The sequence below is a fragment of the Crotalus tigris genome, unplaced genomic scaffold (genome assembly GCF_016545835.1).
Source record: "Crotalus tigris isolate CLP2741 ecotype Arizona unplaced genomic scaffold, ASM1654583v1 scf7180000017624.2573661763:2888555, whole genome shotgun sequence".
NCBI lineage: Eukaryota > Metazoa > Chordata > Lepidosauria > Squamata > Viperidae > Crotalus > Crotalus tigris.
In genome coordinates, this window is record NW_024096519.1 from 2,115,804 (window position 1) to 2,135,321 (window position 19,518).

Consider the following 19,518-nt stretch of genomic DNA (forward strand, 5'->3'; position numbering starts at 1 on the left):
ATAGCAACAAGATAGGTATACCAGTGGAAGTTCTGAAAAAGCCAGCTGAGGATAGATCCTTCTGGAAAAATCCATGGTTGCCAACAGTTGGCATCTAAATGTTGACAATCAGTTTGTGAAACCATGCCATCTAGTGGGATCCAGGAGACCAGTCTTTAAACAGCATCCCTCCCCAGTCTCTAATTCTCACCCCTTTTTAGCTTTCTGTAGGGCCTTTAAAATCTGTTTCTTTCTTCAAGCATTTAGTTGTTTAGTCTCTCTCTCTCTCTCTCTCTCTCTCTCTCTCTCTCTCTCTCTCTCTCTCTCTCCAGTTTTACAGAAGAATTTTTGATTGTGTCACTTGTACTTCTTTATAAGTACAGCAACCAAGTCAGCCAAGTATAGAGTCCAACAAATAGTAAGACTGCAGAAAGAATAATTGCAACCAAGCTACCTTCCCTATTTGATCTATATATTGCAAGAATCAGAAGGACAACTGAGAAAATCTCCACAGATCCTTTACCTCCTAGACATAAACTATTTCAACATCTCCCCTTAGGATGCCACTATAGGACATTGCATGCCAAAACAACTAGATACAGCATCAGCTTTTTTTCCCTTGTGCTTCTGCTGAACACCTATTTCTCACAATACTGACTAATGTTTATGTATATTTAGCCATGTAGTATGGTCATAGTATTATTATTATCCTTATTATCTTCTTTATCACTTCCTTATTGGTATGATGATGATGATGATGATAATGATGATCGTGGTGGTGATGATTCTGTTGCTTTGCATGTACACTGACAGCTTCTGCATCAGATAGATTCTTTGTGTGTCTAATCATACTTGGCCAAATAAAGTATTCTATTCTGTTTTTCCAGATGGGTTTTTAGAAGCCTGGGTTGGATTGTACTGTTTATGTACATTTAATTATTATGTTTTAATGTGTTAAATTATAATTTTTGCTTTTGTGTTACATTTTTGGCACTTTTTATGTATTGTCAACTACCCACATTTACTAGGTTGAGAAGGACATACAGATCAATCATATCAATGTGGTGAATATTCACAAACTTAGTTAAGGCTAAGTTCTTCTTTGATAGAAAACTGCAATCAAGAAGAATATGTGAATGTCATCACTATAAAAGGAAAAAGCAAGGAACAAGAAGAATACAAGACTAACTTGGATCAAAATGAATACCACTGAATGTCAAGATAAAGTAGGAGATGTATTTTAAATATAACTAATTTTTGTGTGATTCCTTAGTCAAGGGCAAACTGTGTTTAAGACTTCAGGAAATTCCAGAAGAAGAACAATATGAGACATAGAAATCTTCTTACAGAAATATATTTAGATAGTAGCTAAATTGTGGGTTGATGTTCTTGTGCTTCTCAAAAATTAGCTCCACAGAAATAAAGAAGCTTTACTCTCAACTCATGAATTGAGTATTGAACTGTAGCCTAAAGTGCATCCATAGATCTCAGTTCCAATTACAGATCCACAGCACTTCATGGAAAGTTTTATCTCTCAATGAAATCTTGTGATATGTATGGAGCTTCACATATTTTCAATTCCAGTTTCCATCAGCCCCAATTTCCAACTCCCCAGAGATGATAAAAACTGCATATTATGGCTATAAGAATTAGATAATCCCAAGATAGTACCAAAGGGATGAGACAAAATTTAATACTTGACTGCTCTCTAATGGCCATCTGGATTTCTGAAATTCAAGTCTAATAGTCCTCTTGAAGAGCAGAAACTGGTTCCCACCCTACTTTCAATTTCCAGAACTGCTTCTTCTTGGCAGTTTGTTTTTTTTCCCCATCATGTCATTATTACTTACATTTCTTTTAAGTTTTCTGCTCTCTACAGACTTTATCCAATTATCCTTTTAAAACTAATATATTTAATTTGCTTGAACAATCTGCATTTATATAATGTTAATAGAAAAACTACAAATGCTTTAGCAGTTCAACAAGGGCTATGTTATATGATACATGGCTGCAACAGAATTTTAAATGTAATTATTTAAAAGTTTTATTTTAAAATAAAGAGAAGAACTACAAAGATATTACTTACAATAATCTAGTACACATTTATGATCATATACTTTAGATATCAGTGAACAAACAGTTAAATTTAAGACCCATATCAGTACCATAGTTTATGTATTACACTGATAAAATATAATTGTCCCTTCCTCAAAACCTCCTATCAGCAATATCTTACCACGACAAGCCAACTACACATTATGCATCCCCGTTTATCATTTTATGTTACACATCTTGTACAAATTTATTATACTGTAAAAATTCATCTCTCTTCTTACCGTTGTTCATATACTGGTACAAAGAAAACTGATAGTCAACTTACTGAAAATTATAATGTTAGGTAATATTCAATCACCCCTATCAAATGATTTTAGAGGTGAGGTAAATCAGGAGATTTAGACATAATCTGTTTTTGGGCTGAAACAGAATCACTATTTATATAGCCAATATTGAAATTAATGGACAATCCTGAACTGATTTCCATTTATATCTTGAACAGATCCAAAAACTGGAGAGGAGTTGACTCCTAATTATTAAAAATGATGAGTTTTCAATTGCCGTGATTATTTGAGGGGGTTTCTTCCAAATTAATATCAGTATTAGAATCAAAACCACAATTTCTTTATCATATTTCAAATGAAATGCACTGAAGCCAACAAATCAGTCTTTCAAAAAAGGAGGAAGAAATAGATCAATGAAAGAGTTTCTGAGAAATGAAATGCATCATAAGAACAAATAAATCTTTCTTTAAATTAAAAGTAACACCAACCCTTTGAGAGAAGACTAACATGAATAACTCTACTGAATCACTACATGCCTAGAGAATTCATATTCTGTTTAGTTATACAATTGTCAACAAGGATTTCAAACTAGTTTCTTCAAAGAACACTAGAAAACAGAATGAGAAGCAATTCTAGATCTATTTTCTTATCTCAAAGGCATGTGCCCCCAATTAACAAGGAGAGTAGACAGATCAGTGGAGAATTCAGCTTTTTAAAACTTAGGGGGGGGGGAAATGTTCAGTCCCTGAACAGTTCCAGGTCAAAGAAATGCACTAGGGTTTGCACGTGGATCTTTCTGATTCCGATATCTGTAAGTGAGCCACACTCCTAAGATCTGAAGGAAGAAAAGAAAGAAAGCATCTGCTAAAACTTCATAATATATTACAATATCAGCTTTCAGCAGTCTATCACTTCATTTATAAACTTTCTCTATACCCAATATTCCTGACTCATTATATACTCATATATGAAGGAATAATATTTATGAGTATTTATAAGTAAATAAAATACCAATTTTCAACCTTAGAATAACCTACAAAATTGAACTTTTACTTTTTCCAATATTCCTGAACTTGGAGTAACTTTGGATATCATTTTAGAATGAAACTATCTTTATTTTTTGTTATACTATATATTTCTATGTGTACTATCTCTATGTATTTTATTTCATCCATACATGTAGTCCTTATTTAATGACTGTTCATTCAGTGACTGTTCAAAGTTACAACAGTGCTGAACAAGGAAACCTATGCTCAGTCCTCAATGTTGCAGCTACTGTAATGTTACCAGAATCACATGATTGCAATTTGAGTTCTTGGCAAGATCACTAAGCAATTATGAAAGCAGCAGCATCCTACAGTCACGTGATTGCCATTTTGCACCATTCACTGTCATTTTCTGATAGGCAAAGTCAACGGGGTGCACTTCATACTTAATAATCTATGATAATTTGCTTAACATCCACAGCTAGAACTGACAAACGTCATCATAAAACAGGCAGTCATGTGATTCTTAATGACAGAATTCCAGTTGTTGCTGGTAAGTGAGGACTATCTGTTATCATAAACAAGACTGCATCATTTTATCACTGGATTTTTTTTTAAAAAAAAGACTGCTTAAAAATTTATTCAGAAAAAGTTATTTGGAACTCACTGCTGTTCACTAAAGTTGCTTTCTTTTTTTCTTTAGATTTCTGCATTTGTCTGTAGACAGACCTTTATCTTTTTTTTTTTCAAAATGAGGAAATCTGAAAAAAGACATCTGATTTCATAGGAAGTGTTGTATTTGGATGAAGTCCAAAACTATCATTTTCAGAAATTTTAGAATGGGCACGGATCTTCATGTTATGTTTCTTGTTGCATGAAATCAGCTAAGTTGGGTACTATTCACATTTTTTCATTTTTCTCCATCGATAATTACTCTGTTTGCTAGCTACATAATCTATGAAGAGAAACTTCAGCAGATTTGGAAAACCACTGAGCTATCTCTGTGTGATGTTGAAAAAATTATTATCCAGAGCCTGTGGCAGTTCATGCTTCAAAAATGAATTTGGGAAGAATTGTGGACTTCATGCTTACAACAAAACAGTACCCATCTGCTACTAATAAAACAACCACATTATTTTGTCAGACTTAAAAAAAGACGACCAGGTTTTAAAAAGCTCATAAAAATGATTCTTCAGTTAGTGACTTCCCAAATTTGTGTGAAAATCATAAAGACATGGGTAGTTTAAGGTACTTTTCTCTGTTTGTTTTTCAAATGTGCACAGTCCTAGAAAACAAAATGGACTATTTGTATAATCACCAGGAATAAGCTATACTGTCAATGTTACAATGCATGCGACTTGTACAGAAATAATTAACAGTGAATTCAGTGACATTCACTCCTGCATAGGATTTTAACTTTACCTAACAATGAAATAATTTGTATATTATCATGCTAAGAAATAAAAATATTTTTACTTTTATAGAAGAGAACAGTGTTTCCCCATATCAACACATTTATAGAAAAAAATATATTGGCAAGTTCTCTGAATCACACATATATACACAAAGGTTTAGACTGATTTTGCACTTACCTCTGTGAAACTAAAGAAGAGACCAATGCCTCCTACAAATCTCAAGACCATTCCAGAATATTCGTTAATTATAGGTGCACAGGATTTACAGGTCAGCGTTTCAAAACATTCCTGCAAACAATCGTTATTTCAATTCATTATTAGGATGTTTATCTGTAGCATGTATGATATTTAGAATATTTTTAGTTCCACCCCCCACATAGTATAACACTGGGCAGCTAACAATAATCAAACCAACATATTACAAATACTCCCTCCTTCCAAATAAAAGACCATCACAGACTAACCAGTTGACATAAAAAAACTCATACTAATTACCCACAGTTTGGTCTCATGTTACATCCTGGCTCATAATCTAGGACAGGCATGTCAAACTCGCAACATCATATGATGTTGTGCAACATATTGAGACTTTTTCCCCATTGCTGGCAATGGGGTAGGCAGTTTCGGCGTGATGCATCTGGTCCGCGGCTGGCAGTTTGACATGTCTGATCTAGGAGAAGAGTCAAGAGAAAAAGGACTACCTAGATCTCAAGGGAGAGTCTGTTATGTAAAGCAGGTGCCCCCCCAAGGTCATGCCAAGTCCCTTGGGAGGAAATTGAGAACCAGTGCACCACCACAATGGTGTAACATGGGCAAATCTCAGAGCATTCAGAATTATGAACATGATGTATTCTGGACCAGTTGAAACTTCTAAGTAGTCGCCAAGGGCAGTCCCATAGCAATAATTGATAGCAATAATAGCAATAATAATTAGGAGTGACTGAGATGTGAATAAGATCAGGGCAAGGCCTCCCAGCCAAGGAACAGGTGCAATTTTCAAATTGCATACCAGCATTGTCCAAGTGAGTGCTACATCACTTCAACACCTTATTGTCACAAGATAAGTCTATACATAATTTCACTTGTGACCTGTCAGATTTGCTTTTTGTCTTATTAGCATTTTGTCTTAACAATACTCTAAGTATCTCTTATGTTGTTTCATCTTTCAGAGCTCATGTATGAACCAGGGGCTCCATAAGATCCACAATTACAGAGCACATCCACTAATGTCTCAGTTGAACTAAACACAGAAATTTAGGAATAACCTCAATCCTTCTGAAACACACTGGGTTTATAAATTGCCTGAGATAAGCCAACTTTCCCTGCAAAGTTCCTATTGGAACTCCAGGACCATGGCAAGGAATGAATTCACATTATCCAACTACATTATCAGATGAAAAGATGAAAAGCATATCTAGGGATTGACCTCTGCTGTCAAATGGACCAACAATAAGCTATACTAAGTCCAGGACTGCCACACAGTGCTCATGAATTCTGCTTCTTGGACAGATCTTGAAATAAGAAGATTTGGATGTAACTTTTCATATCAACCTTTTTTTTCTCCAAAAATTCTACCATAACTGTATCTATTATAATTAAATGCAAGAAACAGATTATGGATTTCAAAGATAGAACATTACAGATCCAAGAAAGACAGATAAGCAAAATAAATATATAGTAATAAAGTTCTTATAAAACAGAACAAAAAAATAGTCAACTTACAGCAGAACAAGAAGTATCATCACTGACATTATGGAAGCCACAACAGTTTAGAGTCCGCTGAATATCCTGCCTTGCACTGTTTGTGTTGTTCCACGCAACCTCTAGAAGTTTGCTCTATAAATACAAGGAAAATTTTTAGTAGCCAAGAACTGCTCTTTGCTATTAGTTTGATATAAACTTCTGCGTAAAGACTCTCATTTGCTAATTATATAAGTTCACACCCTTCATTCGAGGACATAGCATATAAGCGATGCTTGAGCAGGGTACGCAGGATTATCGAGAACGCTACACATCCTCTTCATGACTTGTTTTCCTTGTTACCTTCTGGGAAGACGCTCCATGGTATCCAAAGCAGAACATCCAGATTCAGTCAGTTTTGTTCCATATAGCATCAGCCTTGTGAACTGTCAAGCTTGTGAACTCGCTTTCTGCTATGTATTCAAGATGGACAGTGATTAATGTTTGTATGTATTTATATGTAAGGATGTAGGTATATACACCTTTATATATATGTATGTATATAGCATGCCTTTATGTGTGTTATGTATGTGTACATTTTTGAGAGCAGGCAACAGAATTTCATTTTTAATGTGTGCCAGTGTGCCCACAGTAAAAAATGACAATAAAGATTATCTTATCTATATCTGAACCACCAATGCAAACAGAATAATTTTTCAGTAGTTTAATTATTCATTTCATTTCCTTATTTTGCTCATAGTTTTAAAGCTTTCACTGCTTGGATAGTACCAATGTATGTAGAAAATCACCCTGTTTCTTGGTAATAATAATTTTGTCTCTTAGATGCATTCTTTAGCCTCCCTTTCTCCCAGTTTTGCTTGCTCACAAAACTTGCTTATGTTGCTGCTGATTCATTTCTTTTGCCATATTGGGGATATATGAAGGGAAATGACTGTGTTTTGGTTTCCGTCTGTTCATAGGCTTATTTTAAATCAGATTTTTTCAAATTTGGCAATTTTAAGATATCTGGACTTCAGCTCTTCCTCAGCCAGCATACTGGTTTAAACTCAGTATACACTATGAATGTGAAGAGACTTGGATGCATGGGTGCATGTGTTTAAAAAATGCTATTCAAAAGACTGTGTAACCTGCAGCTAAATTAAAGCTGTTTGCACTATATATTTAACTGATATTTCTGGCACATTATGGGGAAAAACATTAGGCAACAGATGATTGGGTTTCTTTATTTCAGGGATGTCAAACTGCCGGCCCGCAGGCTGGTTTCATCATACCGGAGCCGTGCCCATCCCAGTGCCGGCAATGGCGAAAAACCTCCGATACATTGCTGACGTCACGTGACATCGCAAGTTTGACATGTCTGCTCTATTTTGTAACTTGTGCTTTTTCCTTTTGTTTTATTTTTGGCTAACTGGAACAACCAAGGTTTCACAAAATGGATTAACAGTAGTAGTACTTAATGTTACAGTATTTATGAGGGAGGGGATCAATTCCATAGCCAACTTTCTCATTTCTTCATTATTTTTTATCAGGAAAAAAATTATAAGAAGAATGGATAATTCCAATTTGACCACTAGTACACTGCTAGATTTGAGACACCAGCCATGACTGTCAACAAGCAGCTTCAGTGGATCCAACCCATGAAATGTATCATGAATTTTTATAGCAGTATTGCTATACAACTTTTTTATTTCAGCTATTCAGCCAGCAATTCTATTCTAGAATGTCTTGAGTTGTCACAAGTTCTGTATTTTATATATAAAAGAGTCTTTAGAGTCTTTGATCTTTTTTTAGGATAAATCCTTCTTATCCTTGTTTAGCTTTGAAATACTTGAACTGAATGTCTTGAACTGGGAGCTGAAGTTAAGGTTGTTGGATATGCATTCACAGCATAATTCTCTTAACCTAGTGACATAGACCTGTCCTCTGCTTTCAATTGAAGCTTAACTGCTCTGTTTTCTGTAGCTATTGGGAGATTACGTGCTACATTTTATAATTGTTACTTTTTCTAATTAACAAACAAATGCTCCTTTGCAGGTCCACTTCAACTTTGCCTATGAATATCTTCTTCATGATCCTACTAATAAACATAACAACAATAATAATAATAATAGTCCCTCAGTATTTTGACTTTTTTACACCCTAATTTTACAAATCAATAAATAAAACTCTGCTTGGAACTGCTTACATACTACTTTAATAATTTTTAGGTCCTTGTTTAGGGCTTGATTATTAAGTTTTCACAAATTTTATTGTTAATCTAATTGTAGATTATACACATAATAATACTTTTTAGATAAAAATATCATAAGAAATGTTTTACCTGCTGTTCTTTATTCAATGTCAAACAAGCACAGGAGACTGAGAACTGTATAACAAACACTAGCAAGAGTATAATCATATACTGAAGACACTTAGTTAAGATAATCAAAACTGCATATGTAGAAATGATACACATATATTTGTTTGCTCTTTGATTCATTATTTGTTTGATATGTGCTATCCAACTCAATCAATCGACTCCACATGGCATGCCACATATACATGGATAAAATGCAATCGTGGGATTCAGCCAGTTTGCACTACTTTGGCAGAACCGGTAGCTAATTTTTTGTTGCCCAGGCCCAGAATGGACTTCCGGAAGCAGCATTCACACAGAGAACTGGTTGTTCACATATTTGAATCCACCATTGATAAAATGTATATACAAATTTAAAAGATTAAGCTATTTTGGTCTGATTCAAAGGAAGCCCAGTTGGATGGGGAGATGACATTTTGGATTATGATTATGCCAAAATTTCCACCTGTTGCATTAACTAATTCAGGGATATTGGTTGTCATGTCAGCTACAGGCAACCCCACAGCATTCTATATGTGGTCTCCAAAACATTCCAGCTTTGTTGCAGTTGCCATTTTTCAACCTGACTCTGGACCTTCTTCTTGAATCATTAGCTCCTTCTTTGTCTTAAACCCCTTGAACAATTCTATTAGCTTTTCTAATGTAACAACTGAAATTCCTGAATGTGCGTGAGAGATGCTATACTCACACATAATAATAAGAGATGTTAGAATTTGCTGAAATGTGAAGCAATTTACCTGCTGTGTAAATAAACAAGCTTTCTTTTTTGAAATTATGGTACAGGTGAAGGTTTTTCTGTCAGTTGTGTCCAACTCTAGGGCACGATGCTCATCTCCATTTGTTAGCTGAGGAGCCAACGTTGTCCAAAGACAATTTTCATGGTCATGTGGCCAGCATAGCTTTACACCAAAGGTGCATAGAATGCTGTTACTTTCTTACCTTCCCAATAAAAGGTAACTATTAAAATACTTGCGTTTGCATGCTTTCGAACTGCTAGTTGGGCAGGAACTAGGGCAAGTAACGGGAGCTCACTACATTGCATGGAGCTCCAGCTGCCAAGCTCAGTGTCTTTAACCACTGAATCATTGCACCCCTTTCTGAACATAACATAGTTTAATTTGCATAAAAGATTCTTCATTTAAATAATAATATAAGCTACATGAATATTTACACAATAAGATATCTCTTCTTTTCCTTACAGGTAATCCTCACTTTACAAACATTTGTTAACGGTGGTACAAAATTACAATAACCTTGGGAAAAGTGATTTACAACAGTCCTTGTAGTTATGACTGTTGTACACAAACACATCCACAGTCACATGATTGCAATTTGGGGACTTGGCAACTGGCTCACATTTATGATTGGCTGCTGCTTCCTGAGGTCATATGATTGCCATCTGCAACTTTCCAACAAGTTTCCAACAAAATTGTCAATTGGAGAAAGTCATGTGGTGAGTTGCTTTATGCCCCAACTAACTTTGGATTACTACGGTCCAAATTGTCGTAAGTCAAGTGCTATCTGTTATTTAAAGATCATAGGTTATTTAAAGTTAGGTATTGAAGAAGTAAAAAGACCATAGGTCCACATGATCTTTCTTATGCTGGGATTTTAAAGCATCTAGATATGCTTTAAAAGCTATTGTTTGACTCCAAGGGATGTATTAAAAAAAACAATTGTGTGACATAATAAGTCAATAAAGTTATAGTGAGCAGTGAGGACTTTGTCTATTTTTATCTTAAAAAAAGGTTTAGTCTTTAAGACTATCTGAAGTCAATGCTTTTTTTCCTTTAAATTGATCAGTATTTTATTCATTTATGTATTACCCATTCAACTCCAATGGACTCTTATTAATTGGCTGTCAAATTAGTTTAGTCTCTGGAAACTCTGGAGATCTGCAGCCATTGGAAAGAAACTAGTTATATCACTGGAGAAAGCTGTTACTATCTAATGTTTAGTGTCGTAACAAGGATAGAGGTTGAGTTGTTCAAAAATATAACATTTATTTTCCTGTACTTTAGATGATTTCACCAAAACGCTGCCCTCCATTTAATAAACCTGCCATGAAGTACAAGAAACCATGAAGATGTCATTCAAAGGAGTTTCAGACAAATAGGGGAGATGCTTTAGATTACTTTCAAGTCAAAGGATACAAAGAAAAGCAGGACCTGGTGGTGTTTGATGGCCCCAATCAGTCCCACCAGAGCAATCAGGAAAAGAAAGATTCCTACTGCCACTGCGACTCCAACAACCCGGAAACTAGAGATCAGGCCAAAGCCAATGCCCCAAGCTGCAATTCCAATCAGCAACAGACTGACCAACTGGTAAGAAAAAGAGAAGGAAAGTTTTGGTCACATGTTAGAACAGTGTACTGTTCCTTCTCTAGCCAAGTGAAAGGTCAACATTTTCAAATTGCTGCAATAGTTTTGTCCAAAAATTCCCACAAACAACTTCTCCTGGGTATAAAATTCATAGTAACTTGAAGAGTTGAGCCTAGCTTAATTTTCATTAAAATTAAAATTAAAAATCTAGTGCTTGAAGTGCTATTTTAACTCTCTAAATGCCTATGACAGTTTTAAAATTATGCAAAGTTCCTTTTGGGAACCAAAGACAATCATAAAGGAAATCAGCAGATGCCAGTAGGAAGTCATCATTCATTAATTTAAAATGCTACTTTTGTACATTATGTAATGTACAAAATGTACAATTGTACATTATGCATTTTAAAACACATTGCAATATACTGTAGTTCATGTTCACAAGTTTGATGAGTTTAAAGCTTTTTAAAAAAAATCATAAGAAAAAAATCAAAGGAAAAATCAACCTCATATGTTGTTTTCCACATTTTATGAATAACAATATGTAAATGGTTTGTCATTATTTTCTTCCAGAATATTTTTAATTCCCTGTCTAGCTTACAATTTTGCAGTTTTCTGGCAATCTCCTAGGTGCTCATCTGGTTTGACCTGATTAGTTCTTGTTTTTTTTAAGATCATCCAAGGTCAGCTAAGTTCTATCATCTAGCTGACAATTTTTGAATTAATCTTTGTAACAGCAACTCATAATCAACCTTTGAAAACATGCAAAAAAACATGTATCCTTATTTAATAAAAAATATTCTGACACCTATGAACAACATAAAGAATGCCTTAATCCACAACGCTAAAGCCACACTGGAAATTAAATGGCAATTCAGTTTCACAAAGAACTTCAGAAATCTCACACTCTTTGGGTAGATGGCAGGCAGTAAGTATATACCACTTGTGATAGAAGAAGATAAAGGAACCTGTGTCATTTGTATGGGGTCCCGTTAAAATTTTTAATTGGAATACAGGTAATCCTGGTTTAGCGACTGCCTCATGTAGCAACTATTTATAATTACAACAATCACAACAAAGTAACTTAAATTTAATTTAAACAAATTTTCAGATCTATGACCTTCGCAGGTTTATAAAACAAAGGAACATTAAAGTATGATCATAAGCACAATTTCATTTAACTTTGCTTAACTACCATGTTACTGGTCCCAACCGTAGTTACTAAACCAGGACTACCTATAAGGTTTTTTCTTTTGCCCAGCCTTTAATCAAAATTAAGGACTTTTCCTCCCCAGCACCTAGCATATTTCAAAAAGGACAGCTTTGGCACAAAGAAATATTTGACAAGTCATGTTTTAAATGGAGGAAATCACTTTTTAAATGCAGGAAGCCCCCACCTTTCCTGTTTCTGTAAAAAAGAAAAGAACAGACATCAATGCACTGAAAAACTGAGCTATTGTGATACAGAATAACACCTACAATCAGGTGCCATACCAGAAATAAAAAGTAACATAGTTGTTGGCCATACTGTCTGAGAATTTGGAGAGTTGCAATCCTAATACATGTGGAGACTACCAGGTTGGGCAACTTTTTGACCTCTAGGGCATCACATGACGCATAGCTTCCCAAAACAACACTTCCATTCTATTCAGTATAGATGCTAAATGGTTGGCCCACTTTGTATGCACAAGTGGCTTGAACAATTATGCAGATATCACCAAATTCCTAGAAGCTGTTAAGTTTATGCAATACTCAGTAATGCTTTATTATAACTGATCCAGAATAAAGGAACACAAACTCTCATTCTTGTAAAATATCTGGCCTTTTGATTGTAGACATAAAAAAATCCCAGGATTATGTGATCTTTAAAAACTGCCAAATGGGATGAATTTGATACATCAACCCAACCTTTATGTTTTCTCTAAGACTAGCAGGCCCAGTCCTAAGAATTGTTGCAATCTCCATATTTTGAGAAGTTTCCAAATTATGCCTGTTGATAGATTTATAGTGGAATATGCATTACTTACATTTTTATTTTTCCATTGTAGTTTTATTAATCTAATTTAGTGTATGGTTCAAACTGGTCAGGAAGTTTTGATAAGATGTAGAAAGCAGGAAAGCAATTCAGTAATAGTTTACAACTAGCTATCTGCAGTAAAAACTCAAGCACAAGATCTCAATAACAAATATTTATTTTAAAAGTTGACGTGCCGGACCATTACAGAGAATGAGATAGCACTGCCGTACCATGCTGCAATTATAATAAACGGTAAGGTATACATTATTCAAATTAAAAAAACCCATTCTCAAACTCTGGAATTTTATCCAGTATGAAATGTTTAGTTTCAACATTTGCAAGGTCCAGTAATTGTTTGCAGGCCTCAATAACCTTCATTGCTATAATCCCTTGTCAATTTGCCAGCTTAATCTTGTTTCCCAGGTTCTATGGTTTCTTAATGTAAGGACGAAAAGGCCTATCTTGAAACTAACCTGGAATATAGGCTTTGAGTAATTAAACCATCAAATCCTCAATTAAACACAAGAACATACATTATTCATCATCTAAGATGCTTCACACATGATGTGGCAAGATACACAATTTTCCAATACTTCCTTACCTGGGATTTGAATCACAGTTTCTCATCTATGTGCTGGTGTCAGAGGTGGCAATACTTTCCAATTTACTGCAGAAATAATGACTTTTTTATTTTTTAAAGCTTAATAATTTAATCCAAAGTTAAAGTATAGTAACAATATTGTGAATGTTTGAAAATTAGAATTCTAATTTTTTTTAGAATTTAATTAATTTAATTTAATTAATTTAAGACAAAAAACAATAGCAAAATAAGATTGCAATAGCAGTTTTATGGGATAGTCTATAGCTCAAAAGTCCTTCTGGGACTAATGGAAAAAGAACTGGAAAAAAATGGAACTCTCATTTTATATATGGTGATGGCAGCAAGATTGTTCTATGCACAAAAGTGGATTCCTATCATGGACGAATGGTTATAAAAGCTGATGGAATTAGCAGAGATGGCCAGATTGACTGTGCTAATAAAAGAAAAGAACATTAAGTACTTTTGTTTCTGACTTGGAAACCACATCTGGACTTTGTGCTTGAGGTAGAAAAAAATATTATGATTTTGGGTTTTACCGATTAGACTGATTTGCCGATACAGAAATGGCTAGTGCATACTACTATAGAAATGTAAAAAGTTGAGATTTGATTTTAATGTCTGATTTTACTGCAACAGAGAAAGTCGGAAGTCAATATCTTTTGTTTCTTTCCCTCCCCTTTTTCACAACTTTTTGTTTTCCCTTTTTCTACTGTTGTCCCCTACTATTTGCTTTTGTATTTTCACATTTTATGTTATAAATGAATAAAACTAATAAAAAGACGGGGGGAGTCATGGATTAAGTAATTTTATGTAGAGTCTAATTCCATTAACAGGCTGCTCCAATGTCAAAACAACTTAACTCCAACCTTACTGAAGTGGCCATCCTTGGAAAAGGGCTGACCTGGGAAAAGGATGTCTTGACATCAGAATTTACTGATCTGAAAAAGTTCACATGCCTCCAGAATAGATTATGAATGTTGCTAGAACAGATCTATCTAGAAGTTTACCTTAATCTATAATCTGGCTTTCTGTGATATTCATCCAGCTGCTTTAAAGAAAAACTACAGATATAGCAAGGCAAAGTAGTAGAAGCAGTAAATGAAGTAGGCAAAGTAGTTATTACTAGTAAATAAACAATGTTTAGATATCTATTTAATGGTTCATTCAATGCACTAAGTTAAAATGTGGAGCTGAGATTCATCTGTTTTCAGACCACTATGCATGGTCACAGTAACATGTGGCCTGACAAGAGTGTATGGAAACTCTGCTTCCTGGTATAAATTTTTTCCCATATAATAGTAATTAAAATTAACTATAGTTAATATGATTCCTTATGTGTTTAATAATTGGGTAACAACATTTGAAGAAATTTGAGGTACATCCAAGGTTTTGGTTGCAATTGCTCAGGGACTTCAGTTTGTACTTTTGGCTTAACATGACATGATTTATTTAGCAAAGTACTTAAGCAAATCTTTGCTAAGCACATTGTGTGAATTTTCTAATAGCCCAATATAAACTATTAAAAAGTGGAAAAAGTAGCTCCTCTCCCCCTGCTTAAAAAAATATGTAAGAATTTTTTGAGCAGTTTAAATCCACAAAAGAAAAGAGTATTATCCTGTAAGAAAACATAATTAGAAAGACTAAATTGCTCTGAATATTGTGGGATTCCAGCTTCCATTAGTCTCAGTCTTTAACCAGGAAAATGGGAGTTGTAATCTCATATCATGATCAGTTGCTTGATAGTGACATGGACAGAGAATAAATTTAATAATAAACAAGCAAATAAAACAAATAACGTCCTCTCTAGTGAGAAGAGAGGAGCCAAAGAGGTCAAGATGGCAGCCACAACTATGCAACTACGCAATCTTGGTTATTTGACCTCCTGTTTCAGCAAGCATGAGACGTGATACCTTGTGACTCCCAACTCAGCGAAAGAGTTTATTTCCAAGTGCAAATGCACAGATAGAAGTTGGAGTCTTGTAGAGTTATAGAAGCTAGAATAATACAGCATAAGATTTTGTGGATTATTACTCCACAATTTAAACCAATGTCATCTAGCACTGGCATGGGCATGCAGAGGCTTTGATATAAAATAAAAACCAAAGGATCAAACGTTTTAAAGATGAAAACTAATAATTATTTCAGCTAATTATTCTCAATTATCTAACTTTGCTGTTCTACCAGCAATGATCCGCCTCTATGTCTAACTAATATCGAACAGGAAGACGTTCCACAGGTGAAGATTTCCCACCGTTGGATTTCTCTGTCAGGCGAGGAAGAAGGCTAAATGTCCGCCCTATGTGTAGTTGCTCGAGACAAACAATTCTGCTGAACGAAATGATATGCCACCTCAAAGTACACATCGGTGGAGCTCTCAGAGCGTAATCTCGGGTTTTACAGAACCGCCCGGTTGCCTAGGCGCCGCAGAAAGCCTGCAGAAAAGGGGCTTCTAGCAAATTCGAGTTCCCGCAAACCCTCGAGGAGGTTCTTTAGCACCGCGGCAGGTGCATCGCGTTTTAGCGAAGGAGACTCGCTCCGGGACATCTGGCGGTCGCGACTGCGTCTTATCCTCCGCGGACTATGGGACTCTCACAGGCCTACCGCGGTGCTTTTTCGCTCAGCAGTAAGAAAAGACCAGTCACTTCGGGGGGGGAGGGAAGATCTCCCACGCCCACCCACCCCCCGCTGCCGGAGGCTCCCATTCAATCGCCACCTGGCTCGAGAACGCGGGCGGCTGCTGGACTTACCGTGTAAAGCAGGTTGAGAGCGCAGAGCCAGTTCTTGGAGCAAGAGAAGCCGCCGCAAACCATCGCGCCCCTGCGGTTGTGCTCGCTGCTGCAGGGTCCCCTGATCTGGCTAACTCGCCTCTTCTTTCAAGGGAGGAAAACAAATCTTTGCCTCCCCTGCCCGAAGTGGAAAAGGGCAGGTAGAACCAGAATGACCACGGCGGCACTACAGGAACAGCAGTCACAAAAACCCGCTTTCCCTACCAGCTGCCAGCGCCCGCTCAGAAACCTCCGGGGGATGGGGGTGGACCGCAGGCAGCCAGGGCCCTCATTGGCTGATCTTCGGAGATAAAGGTAAAAATATGCAAATACACCCGGCCCGGCGATCTGGTTTGGAACGAAGTCGTGGAAGAGTGTGAGGCGAGTTGCACTTTCTCGTTGTCTGTTTACAGTATTTTATTTAAGCTTTTATAGCAAGGTTGCTGCTTCCTGGGGAGATTTGTAAAACATAAATTCTCACTGAAGCAGTTCCGTACACACGTAACATTTGGTTGATTTTGACTTAAAGTAAATTTAGAACAGCTCTTTGCTTTCCTCATGAGTTGAACATCATTGTTCATTATTTCTTTCCTATGTCTGAGTCACAGATTGATAAGTATTGTAGACCAATACTTTTTTGAAGTATTTGTAAAGTTCTAATTTTTAATGCAATGCATATAGTTTGTACTATGTGGTTGGAAATGGTGATGAATTGCTTTTTCAATTCCATAACAAACTAAAAGAATAAATCCAATAATAAATAATAACAAAAAGCCAAAAGAAAATAAAAAAGCAAAAAAATATAACAACTCTGTAAAAGAGATCTTAAATCTTAAACAACCAAATAAATCTTGACTATACAAATGAGATTCCCATAATGTCAGCAGAAAGTCTGCTCATACACAGAAGGTATAAACATATCTTTCAGCTAAGGTTTCAGGTGACGTATACTAGCTGCTATCTACACATGATAAGTCCAATGTTTCTTCATGCTTTGATAGATTACCAATTTGGGAATATAATTTTATACACACCTTCCCCAATACCCTATTTATAAACTTATGAAGTGTAGCTGTAAAAAGAACAGATCCAAAGCATGTAGGTTAAAAGACTGTTCCAGCCCATTGTACTTTTATTGGTAGGAAACCCAGCCACCCTAGACATCATCTATGATGTCTATTAAACAGAAAATAATATTTTATTGATTAAAGATAGAGACATTAGGATGAACAATAAGGCAACCCAGTGGTTTTGTGTGTGTGTGTGTGTGTGTGTGTGTTCCATGTAGTGAATTTCATATTTATTGGATTATTATATATTTGCCTTAAACTGACATGCTTATCTTTTTTTTTTTAAGCATCATGGTAATTTTGCGGTTTTTTGAGAATGCAAGAAAATAGATAGCTTTTTCAGAAGTAACATTTTCTATATCAGTGGTATTTTCTTTCAAGATAGTAAAGATTTCAATTTTTATAACATCTAATGTCATTTGACTTCTTTACCTAGTTAAACAACAATTCTATTTAAATTATGTGCATCAAAAAATTCTGGAGTGATCAAGGATTGCATAAGAAAATATATCTTAACATCTGTGTCTCTTAGCAAAAAGTTTTTGTGGTGCGATAGTAGATAAGGGAAAAAGACATGCATATAAAAACTGACATTTATAGGAAAATTTTCTTCTGCCGTCCTATAATCTGGCTTTATTCATTTAATATGAATGGTGAGATATTCAAAAGGAGTTAGAGAAAAAGCTAATTCAGAGACTGAAGATTTTCTGTGTGACTAATATGAAAAAACCACATTAAAGTGTTGAGTTATACAGGTAGTTCTCATTTTAGGACTAATTGTTGAACAACTGTTACAATGACACTAAAAAGAGTTATAAGACCAGTTCTTATAACTTGCAGTTTCAACTGACCCTGCTGTAGTTATGTGATCAAAATCTGAATGCTTAGCAACTGGCATGTATAGTATCCCAGCATCAAATGAATACCATTTATGAACTTCCTAGCGGGATTCTGAAAAGTAAATTCAATGAGTGAAGCTAGATTTTCTCAACAACAGTGTGATTTGCTTAATGACAGGTAATAAGCACAACTCGTTTAAGGAACACATCACTTAATAATAGAAGTTTCAAACCCAATTACGCTTGTAAGTTGAGGACAATCTATATAGAAAAGATGAAAACATTGCAAAAAAAATACATGAAGAAAAAGTGATCTATGCAAGATGGCATGATGGTTATCAACTTGAATAGCTTAATTCAAATTCAGAGGTGAAAGGATTCCAATGACTGTCATGATGATTCTGTATTGCTTCCTGGATGAAAGGAAGCTTTATGTCTCAAGGATCAGCTAGTTTTGGAAGGATGAAATGGCTGTAAGATTGCATTTGTTTCTTGCTTATGAGCATCTGATCAATATTTGATAATAGAGTGAAGCCTCCAGGTTTTCAGCTCAACTTTTTTTTTATCTTTGAACCTTAAATACTGCAACATATTAGCCTTAAACAAGAAAGAAAGTGTCAAGTACTAAAGATGAAAAAGTGTTATTATTCACAGAGATTTATCCTCCTCTTACTTTCCTCATACCTGAAAATGTGACCTTTTTGCTCAATTTCAATGCCAGTGATGCCAATAGGAATAAAGCCTCAGTGTGGAAAAAAAAGAAGTACTATATTCTATTGCAAGGTGATAGAAGGATGGACCTCATCAGTATTGATTCTCATGAAGGGAAGATGAAAAATAGTACATATATAAGGCAGAATTGGAAGCCTTTTGTGAACTTGACTCCAGGCAATGATATGATTTTGCAACTGTTCGGAGTCACAGATACAGTGTAAATATCTTGACTTCTGGACCATCCATCCAGAGAAGGAGTGAAAAATCTAAAAATGAATGAAAGGCAAATTATATAAGTTGCCATTTTTAGTCCTCTCCCCCATTCCTGGCAAGTTGTTGCTTACTCCAAAGTAATCAGTAATCCAAAACTGGGTATCTTAAATTAACTGAATTTGGCAGCCATTTTGGATCTTTCTTG

The 19,518-nt window shown here is 35.3% G+C and overlaps 1 protein-coding gene across 1 annotated transcript; it reads right to left on the reverse strand.

Moving 5' to 3' along the window:
- Positions 1-1,998: 1,998 nt before the first annotated feature.
- Positions 1,999-16,699, reverse strand: TSPAN13 (tetraspanin 13). Its single transcript, XM_039332760.1, has 6 exons — positions 16,460-16,699; positions 10,930-11,097; positions 8,741-8,821; positions 6,442-6,555; positions 4,897-5,007; positions 1,999-3,153 (listed from the first exon to the last, which is right to left on the reverse strand). The coding sequence occupies exons 1-6, from the start codon at positions 16,520-16,522 to the stop codon at positions 3,079-3,081; spliced, it is 612 nt and encodes a 203-aa protein (XP_039188694.1). The 5' UTR covers positions 16,523-16,699; the 3' UTR covers positions 1,999-3,078.
- Positions 16,700-19,518: the final 2,819 nt, after the last annotated feature.

What these genes read in the sequence shown, in the direction of transcription:
- TSPAN13 (XM_039332760.1), bottom strand. Translation starts at nt 16,522, where the DNA reads ATGGTTTGCGGCGGCTTCTCTTGCTCCAAGAACTGGCTCTGCGCTCTC. An exon ending in CATTGAATAAAGAACAGCAG is followed by an intron (nt 6,556 to 8,740) that starts GTAAAACATTTC and finishes TTGTATTTATAG; the next exon opens with AGCAAACTTCTAGAGGTTGC. An exon ending in TCTTCTTTAGTTTCACAGAG is followed by an intron (nt 3,154 to 4,896) that starts GTAAGTGCAAAA and finishes TTCTTCCTTCAG; the next exon opens with ATCTTAGGAGTGTGGCTCAC.